The sequence below is a fragment of the Phyllostomus discolor genome, chromosome 6 (assembly GCF_004126475.2).
Source record: "Phyllostomus discolor isolate MPI-MPIP mPhyDis1 chromosome 6, mPhyDis1.pri.v3, whole genome shotgun sequence".
Lineage (NCBI taxonomy): Eukaryota > Metazoa > Chordata > Mammalia > Chiroptera > Phyllostomidae > Phyllostomus > Phyllostomus discolor.
The window spans coordinates 143,816,362-143,826,583 of NC_040908.2; the positions used below are offsets into that span (position 1 = coordinate 143,816,362).

Here is a 10,222-nt window from a genome sequence, read left to right on the forward strand (position 1 = left end):
GTCATTGGGATCTGAGAAAATACGTGATATGATTTCAATTTCCTGGAATTCGTTTAGGCTTATGTTGTGGTCTATCTTTGAAAATGATCCATGTGCACTTGGGAAGAATGTATATTTTGTTTCTTTGGGATGAAATGTTCTGTAAATAAACAAAATTGACAAATCATTAACCAAAATCATCAAGAATAAAGAGAGGACCCAAATACATAAAATCAGAAATGAAAGAGGAAATGTAGCTACTGATACCACAGAAATGCAAAGGATTATAAGAAATTACTATGAAAAACTATATGCTAAGAAATTAGACAACCCAGGTAAAATGGATACATTTCTATAAACACACAATCTTCCAAAACAGAATCATGAAGAAGCAGGACACCTGAATAGACTGATAACAACTAGTGGAATTAAAACAGTAGTTAAAAAAAAAACTCCCACCATTCAAAAGCCATGGACCAGATGGCTTTACAGGCAAATTTTACCAAATATTCAAAGAATAACAAACATCTATCCTTCTCAAACCATTCTAAAAAGTTCAGGAAGAGGGAAGACTCCCAAACTCTTTTTATGAAGCCTGTATTATCCTAATCCCAAAACCAGGTAAAGACACAACAAAGAAAGAAAATTACAGGCCAATATCTCTGATGAACATAGATACTAAAATACTAATAAAAAATACTAGCAAACTGGATCCTGCAATACATTAAAAAGATCATATACTATGATCAAGTGAGATTTATTCCAGGGATGCAAAGATGGTACAATATTCACAAATTAATAAATGTGACATATCACATAAACAAAATGAAAGACAAAAATCACATAATTATATCAATAAATGGAGAAAAAGCATCTGATAAAAACGCTCAGCAAGTGGGAACAGAGGGACCATACTTCAACATAATAAAGGCCATGTAAAAAAGACCTACAGCCAACATCATACGCAATGGGCAAGAACTAAAAGTGTTTCCCTTAAGATTAGGAACAAGATATGGGTGTCCACTTTCACCACTCTTATTCAACAAAGTACTGGAAGTCCTAGCTATAGTGATCAGATAAGAAGAAATAAAAGGCATGCAAGTCCTAGCTGGTGTGGCTCAGTGGGTTGAGCATTGGCCTGCAAATCAAAAGGTCGCTGGTTCAATTTCTTGTCAGAATGCATGCCTGGGTTGCAGGCCAGGTCCCTCATTGAGGGGATGCAAGAGGCAACTAATGTCTCTCTTTCATATCAATGTTTCTCTCCCTCTCTTTCTCCCTTGATGTTGGAATTGAGTAGACTCAACTCTTGGCCATTTTATCTTCTCCATTATGTCCACTCTTCTAGGCTCATGTCAATGACTCTTAAATTTATACCTTCAGCCAATATACTATTTCTCCCAATATTTAGATTCAGCATTCTACTTATGTCTTAAAGACACCTCGAGCTCAATATCTCCATAACAAACTCCTTATCTTTTCCCATAATTTCAGAACATATCCATAGTCAGATTATGTCTCACTACCTCCATTGCTATCACACTAGTCTAAACAAATATGATTTCTCACCTGGGTTGTTACAATAGCATCTAATGGGTCTCCTATTCTTACCTTTGTTCCCTTACATTAGCAATACAGCAGCCAGAGGGATACTTTTAGACCTAAATCAGATAACGTCACTCTTCTCCTCAAAATCCAACAACTGGTCCCCTCTTACAGTCAAAACCAAAGTCTCTTCATTGACCTAAAAGGCCCTGTATGATTTGATTCCTATTATATCTCTGACATCATATCCTGATATTTCCACCATTGTTCCTTTGCACTGGACATATTGCTTAATTAATATATATTTGTTAAATAAATCAATCCCAGTCTCCAAGGAGCTCATATTCTACTGGGAGAAACAGAGGTAGACAAATGATTACAAACAGAAGGGGGCAATTAAAATTCTCTTCTGTCACCCATTCGAAATTCTGGCAGGTGAATGTTAAAGGTTGAGCAATTTGCCATAAGTGGGAGTGGTGTTGGAGAACACAGGAAGGAAGGAAGAACTTTATAAGCAGGACAAACATTGCACATGCAAAGATCTACAGAAATGAATCAGCAGAATATTTAGAGAATTACAAGCATCAAAAAATAACATTTGAGCCCTGGCTTGTGTAGCTCAGTGGATTGAGTGCAGGCTGTGAACCAAAGGATCACTGGTTCAATTCCCAGTCAGGGCACATGCCTGGGTTGTGAGCCAAGTCCCCAGTGGGGGCCATGTGAGAATCAACCACACCTTGATGTTTCTCTTCCTCTCTTTCTCCCTCCCCTCCCTCTCTAAAAATAAATAAATAAAACCTTTTAAAAAAATAAATACAGTTTATACTTTAGATAGGAATCATTCATGAGAAAACTGTTTCTTCCCTTACAGTTTTCAATATGATCGCAGAGCAATTTATTAAATAATATCTTTTTTTTTTGGTACTTGAGTTCTGCCTAAGAAAATTCAGATCCAAAACTCAAGTGCAAGGAAAAGTCACAGAGGTAGAAGAAGTAAGCCAGCTCTACTGCATGAGCTCAGAAAACAAGTAAAAGAAGGATCATTGGAGCTTAGGAGAAAGAAAAGCAAAGGCAATGTCCCCTGAGGAAAGAAGAGGGAAAAGGCACAGATATACTCCAGAGAAAATGCACCTGAGAAGAGGGTAGAGAAAGGCATGGGTGTGCTCAACATTAACCATGTCTTTTTGATGCACCCCCTCAAGAAGGCCAAAGCAATATTTGGAAAGGATTATAAATTCTCCAAGTTAAAGATACAAAAGAAAAACTTAGAGTCACATTTAATTTGACAAGGTAAAGGTGTGGGTGTGTACTGTATCAAATTTAATTTGTGTAAAATCATCATCTCTGGTAACATTATTTTTCACGATCTACATCGCTTAGACTACTTTAGTAGGGCTTGATCTCTCTGTCTATCTAAACACTGATTCACTTACAGCAAGCTTCAGGCTAACATTGTTCTTATTAATACCTGACAAATCCACAAGGTGTTAGTTGCACACGATTTTGTATAAAAGGTGAAGTGAGGCTGAAATCAGTCTAAAGCTCTCCCCAGACAAGGCACTCAACCACAGGTGAGTCTCAGCATCTACAGTTATCAAGTGGTGACAGTTAATTTTGAGATTACAGATTTTTCAGGATCTGAAGAACAAATCTAGAGCTTTTGAACTACTGTTATGTAGGAAATCAGTGCTTGTAACCTGACTTCTTAAATATGGTTAATACAGTATTATCTCTGTTAGCAAGCAATTGACTTTACAAACCAATTGTCTGGTCTCTGAAATAGTCTTATCTTAAACAAAGATGGGCAATAGCAAGTGAAAATCTTTATGAGATGTTAAAAATAATGAACTAATTTTGTAATATAGAATTTCCTTTTTAAAATAAAAAATAGTATTTAAAATGATCATAAACAGACAAATATGATGACCACAATTACTTGCTTCAGAGTAATCATTTCAAGACAGTCAGCAGTAATACTCTCATCTGTATATACTACTCTACTTAAATTATGATATTGGAGTTCTGACCTATAATATGTTTCTACATTGACAAGAAAAATGAAGGAGGAGGAGGGTGGAAAGAACTATCTGTTTAAGAAACTAGAAAGAAAAGAGAAAGGAAGGAAAATAATTGCTGGAGCAAATGTGACTGGGGCAGATAAGCAGACCAACTCACTTTGGTTTGGTCAACTTATATAATGGTTATAATTCTTTGGTTTTGTGGTTTGTCATGGACCTCAATTGTTTGCTTCCCAGTCTAGGATGAAGCCAGTCCAGTTTTTCTTTCTCTTCTGTTGCTGGAAAGCAATTTGCTGCAATGGCTGTGAGCTGACCAATATCACCATCACCGTGGAGAAGGAAGACTGTCACTTCTGCCTCAGTGTCAACACCACCTGGTGTGCAGGCTACTGCTACAACAGGGTAGGAACTTTGCTGGAGGCAAAAGGCCATTCTGCCTCTTTTGCCTTCTGCAGAAGGCAATTTTCATTACTTCCCACTTTATCAGTATTTTAAGTTTGCCAAGTAGTAGCCATGAGTCCCTTAGCCAATGCTGTCTGTGTTATAATTAAGGTTAATTATATCAGTTAGATATTTGGGTTTGGGTTTGATTAGGGTAAATTTAGGGAAGCCTCATATTTAATATGATCAATTGGGTAATATGCCAACTCTGCATTTTTTAAAAATAATTCTATGCTAGTTTTTGCATATGGAGAAATAAACATGTGAGCATATAGATTTAGTAATAGAAGACCTACAATATTCCCAAAAAGCTAGTTTCTATGTAGATGTATTTTTTGTATATTAGGCATTTCTATTTCTATGTAATTGAATCCATATCTCTGCAATAGAGATTGCAAAATGGACCAAAGTATGTTTCTGAGCCACATAAAAGCACAAACAGCCATATCATAAAAACTATCACGTTGACTCTCCTGAGTACAAATGCCAAAAAGCAGCCCCAGAACACAATCAGTCCTTGCAGACTGTTAGAACCAAGGTGAATCTGCAAACCCACTCCCCTCTTTAGACTCTTGAGAAGACCAAGGCACAGAGGCATAAAGCCAATATTTTATAGTCATGCAGTTTCTTTGCATCGATCCAAGTAAGGAGGCAGCTTCTGCTTTCCCTTCATGTTTGTACCCTATAGTGCCTGGTTTCCTGGGCAGAGTTTCATTCTATAAACTGAAATTCAAAAGAGCAGCTTTTTAATGAAATATACCTTATTGGGTACTTTATGAATGTGATGAGTGTGATCAACTTCGATTTACTGCACAATTTATTGTAACTTCTTGGGATATAGACTTGGTTAGCACAATACTGAAATAAAGTAAACATCAGTGCCAATTTCTTTCCTCAGAAAAATAATTGTTTTATTAGAAAGTGTTAGGACACACTGTTCTGACTAGATTAAAATTTCTTATATGCAAATGATGTATCCCTTGAAACTGAAAACACTGCAAAAGCATTTAAGGGACAAAAACATCTACAAGAGAGCGGGATATTTGAATCTTATGTTTGAGCCTTCATAGTCATGTTAAGCATTAATATTTCATATTATGTCTCTTTGACCTTCTGTCAACACACAGGGACAATGTATTTGGAAACATTTTCTGAGAACCTAAACTTCAGTGTTTTATGGTTTAAATGGTCATTAGTATAGCTTTTAACTAAGTACAAAAAGTCAACTTAAAATATCATGTTTCCCTTGCTCATCATTTTTCTATATATATATTAAAGTTCAAAGGTTCTCTACAGCATGGGAAATAACAATATTTTGATATAAAGAGTAGGAAAAAGTGAATTATATTTTCTGTAAGACTTTGAGAACAATCAGGAATATGGTATAGCATACAGGTAGGTCATTTATGAAATCATATTTCCTTGGTTGGAAATTCCATAAGTGAGCTTCAATGGGTCAATGTTAGAGCAAGCAGTACTGAGTTTCTGTCTCATTTTGATTACACTAAGTCAAACCACCCAGAATACTATAACCTAACTCTACCCTTCCTATACTCCCCAGGATCTGGTGTACAAGGATGGACTCATGAGCAATATCCAGAAAATATGTACATTCAAGGAGCTGGTGTATGAGACAGTGATACTGCCTGGCTGTGTTCACCATGCAAACTCCACGTATATGTACCCAGTAGCCACTAAATGTCACTGTAGCACATGTAAAAAAGACAGTACTGACTGCACCACAAAAGGCCTGGGGCCCAGCTACTGCTCCTTCAATGAAATAAAAGAATAAAGACCAGTGGACATTTCAGGCTGCCTACCCTAGTCCTGAAGGACCAAGATATCCAAAAAGTCTGTGTGTGTACAACATGCTCAGGCTGCAAGCACTGTGGGATTGGAGAGCATCAGACCCCACTGATCCTGGCTTTCCAGAGCTAGAGAGTGCAAGGGTTGAGCATTTGGGAGGGGTGGCGGGGGGGGGCCTGGGGCAAGAGCCTGTCACCACTTAACTGTGTAACCTAGGTCTGGTTCTGTAAGTTCTATATAGCCTTAATTACAGACACATGAGTGCTTTCCTGCCTGATAATCTCAGAAATCCTTTCAGGCAATCCTTTCTTCCTTAGAGATAAGGATACCACCTACAGCTGGAGGGAGGAGGGAGGAAATGAATTGGGAAGGAGAGAAAGTACTAAATGCAGCATTCTTCTGATAGATTCTTGGGCCCTCAAAAGCAGGGCCAGCATCTTCTTCATAACTGCAGCCTCAATGCCTAGCACCATGCCTGCAATTTAGTAAGAAACTCAACAATGGCTTCCCTAAGGAAAGTCAGATCAGAAAGGCAGGGGGCAGGAAAACCCTGAAGGAGGATGGCTGATGAGGCTGCACCAGCAATGCCAGTCAGCACTCCCTTCTGTCGATCCATGTTCTCCCAAATCTATGACTTCTTTCAACAAGGTATATATTGGGACTATTTCATAAGCTGATTTCTTTTAAAGGTTTTACCTCTCTTAGTTACATACTTGTTTCACACTTATGTTTAACTAATTTATTTCAATCTTGTTTTTTAATAAAGATGTTAGCCACGATTCATAGACTTGAATTTTTTTACTGTTTGCTAACATATGTGCATGTTTATAATATTAGCAGAAAAAAATTTTAAAAGTATATTTCCTAGTGCTTCTGTAAATATTATCTATCCTCACCTTTAAAAACATTAAAAATGATTTGGTTGCATATCTAAAAGTACTTCTCTATTTAAATTTTATCTCATTTTTAAAAGTCATTTTCTGCCCTGGCTGGCATAGCTCAGTGGATTGAGCATGGGCTGCGAACCAAAGTGTCGCAGGTTTGATTCCCAGCCAGGGCACATGCCAGGGTTGCAGGCTACAACCCCTAGCAACCGCACATTGATGTTTCTCTCTATATATATCTCCCTCCCTTCCCTCTCTAAAAAATTAAATAAAATCTTTAAAAAAAAGTCATTTTCTGATATAGTAGGGAAACAAAGCTAAGAGAGAATCATAGAGTGGGTGGGGACACCGGAGATTCCCTAGTTCATTTCTTAAATTTTTGAGATGGAAAAGTTAAAGGCCAATGATATAAAGACCACAGCCAAGATCACAAAGACTGTTCACGGCAGCACCAGAATTAGGGCACTGGCTCCAAGCTCTTACCCCACTCTCCTGTGACTATACCACCATAAAAAGAAGTCACCGGCAAGAACTCATGCAAAATTGTAGGAATTAATAATCATTTCTGTCCATTCAAATCTGGTACTGAGTGTGCCTTATAGCTATATTCTCTACAATATTTTGACACAATGAAATCATGGACATCATAAGAAAGTTTAATAAGATGTTGAACATTGTCCTGTGCACCAAAAGGTTGCTGGGTTGATTTCCGGTCAGGGCACATACCTAGGCTGCATGTTCAGTCTCCAGCCAGGGTGCGTACAGGAAGCAGCTGATCAATGTTTCTCTGTCACATCAATGTTTCACTCTTTCTCTCCCTCCCTCTCTCTCTATAGTCAGTGAACATATCCTCAGGTGAGGTTTAAAACAAATTGTGTAGTAAAGAAAAAGTACTCATATTTTGATCATCGTTTAGCTGTGATTAAGGAATACAGTCATAAAAATAGTGAACATATTAAATAATTATATAACATTTATATAATTATATAATAGTGAACACATCAAATAAATTAAATCATTGTTGTATTGGGAATATAGAAGGCAAAAGGTTGAATATATGTGGGGGGAGCAGGGAGGAAAAAACATATACTTATATGTCATAGAGAGAAATCAGTAGCTTGAAAAAATTAAGAAGTATCAAAGAAGTCATGTTATTTAGAGACACCAGGGGGCACTACAGTAAAAGTGAAACTGGGTAGGTAGTATGTCTACTACCATCTAGAACAGAGTCTACACACTCCACATAATGTCCAAAAGGCAACACAGCATGGTTATGGAATAGCATTTGAAAGCTGAATTAATCTATGCTCTAGTCCTGACTCCACCATCAAACAGTTGTGATACCATGGGCAAGTTCCCTATCCTCTTCAAACTTCAGTTCCCTCATTTATAAGATGGGATAACAACAATACCTAAAACGTTATCAAGCACACAGTTGACACTCAATATGTATTCATTGAATAAATGTTAACAAACAGAAAGTACATGTAATGTGTCTAACCTGATATGTAATAAACGTTCAATAAAATTAGTTCTGTGTTTAGAGCTGGTCTGTTTAGGAGCATGTTCTAAATCTAAGCCCTTCTCCCTTCTCAAGTTAATGGGGGAGAATTAGTTATTATATTGACTTTATTCTTAGAAAATTTGGAGGTATATTTAACTCCTCTCTTTGTTGGCCAACCTCTCACAATGATCACTATATTCTTTTTTTTTTAAGTTTTTATTTATTTATTTTTAGGGAGGGAAGGAAGGGAGAGAGAGAGAGAGAGAGGGAGAGAGAGAGAGAAACATCAATGTGCGGTTGCTGGAGGTTATGGCCTGCAACCCAGGAATGTACCCTAGCTGGGAATCGAACCTGGGACACTTTGGTTCCCAGCCCACGCTCAATCCACTGAGCTACGCCAGCCAGGGCATGATCACTATAGTCTATTAATTCTACTATTATATTAATCTCCCACAATATCTCCTTCCTCTTCTGACTACCCTATTTTTTCCTGTTTGTCTTTGGTAAAAGTTTCCTAAGTGGTTTCACAGTCTCACATCTCTTACTCAACTACATTTTCCACCTTGCTCCTTGAGTTACTTTATTTTCTTTTTAAGATTTTATTTATTTATTTTTAGAGAGGGAAGGGAGGGAGAAAGAGAGAGAGAGAGAAACATCAATGTGCGGTTGCTGGGGGTCATGGCCTGCAACCCAGGCATGTACCCTGACTGGGAATCGAACCTGCGACACTTTGGTTCGCAGCCCGGGCTCAATCCACTGAGCTACGCCAGCCAGGGCTTTTTTTTTCTTTATTAAGTTTATTGCAGTGATGTTGGTTAATAACATTATATAAGTTTCAAGAGTACAATTCTGTAATACATCATCTATACATCTCATTGTGTGCTCACCACCCAGCCTTGTCTCCTTCCCTCACCATAAATTTGAACCCCTTTACCTTCTGCATCCTTCCCCCAACCCCCTTCCCTCTGGTACCCACCTTTCTGTTACCTATATCTATGAGTTTGTTTGTTTATTTTGTTTGTTTTGTCTGTTTTGTTTGTCTGTTTGTTGCTTTCTGTTTTAGATCCCATATGAGTGAAATCATATGGTCCTTATCCTTTTTCATCTGAATTACTTCACTTAGCATGATGCTTAGAGTTACCTTTCTAAAAAGAGAAAACTAATCATGTCACTTCCATGCTGATACTTTCTAGAGCTCTCTTCATTACTTGTAGTAGAGAGCCCAAGGTCTTCACAGCATGCCCACTAAGTGATTATACAATCTCATCTGAACGCACCTTAACTTTGTCTCCTGACATCCCTAAACTTTCTCTTCTCCACTGGCTTTCCTGTGCTATATTGTTCAAGCACATTCCATCCCACAGACCCTATATATGTCGTGTTCTTTCTCACATCTGAGGTTTTGCATATACTGTTCCCTCTGCCTGGAAAGCTTTCCCTTCTTCCCCTTTTCAGTTGGCAAACCTGATATCAATAAATTGCTTGTTGGTCTTCCCAACTATACTATGTGTTCCCTGAAGTTTGCACCATTTTACTTCAATTTAGCCTGCCCAGCACCTAACATAGGACTTGACCCATATTAGGTGCTAAATAATTGCTTATTGACTACAGAAAATATATACCCTATAATGAACAGACCTGGGGGCTTTTGTTTATCAATAATTAAGGGCAGTTGATTATTTCATGTTACAAAAATTATATTCCCTTTTTGAACAAAGCTTTCAGATGTCCAGTTTTCCTTACTTAATATTCAATATTTAGATTTTTAAGTATAAAAAATCTAATTCACTTACAGCTCTGTAAATAGAGAAGAGCTTCCATTGTGCCTTCTACCTCCTCTAGAAAACAAAGTTACCTGGTATGAACGTGTTCGTTTCAACAAATATAAAACTTGAAATTCAGGATAGCATTTACTTCTTTGAATTTTTTATTGGGTCAAATATATGGTAATGGAAGGAGATTTGACTTTGGGTGGTCAACACACAATGCAGTATTCAGGTGATGCATTATAGAATTGTACACTTCAAATATATAATTATATTAATCAA

At 37.4% G+C, this 10,222-nt stretch overlaps 1 protein-coding gene across 1 annotated transcript; it reads left to right on the forward strand.

The window, feature by feature from the left end:
• The first annotated feature begins 3,782 nt into the window (after nucleotides 1-3,782).
• Nucleotides 3,783-5,941, forward strand: FSHB (follicle stimulating hormone subunit beta). Its single transcript, XM_028517328.2, has 2 exons — nucleotides 3,783-3,941; nucleotides 5,542-5,941. The coding sequence occupies exons 1-2, from the start codon at nucleotides 3,783-3,785 to the stop codon at nucleotides 5,770-5,772; spliced, it is 390 nt and encodes a 129-aa protein (XP_028373129.1). The 3' UTR covers nucleotides 5,773-5,941.
• The last annotated feature ends 4,281 nt before the right edge of the window (nucleotides 5,942-10,222 follow it).

Excerpts from the sequence above, each read along its gene's own strand:
- FSHB (XM_028517328.2), top strand. The coding sequence starts at position 3,783 with ATGAAGCCAGTCCAGTTTTTCTTTCTCTTCTGTTGCTGGAAAGCAATT. Across the intron at positions 3,942-5,541 it reads CAGGCTACTGCTACAACAGG|GATCTGGTGTACAAGGATGG; the intron begins GTAGGAACTTTG and ends TATACTCCCCAG.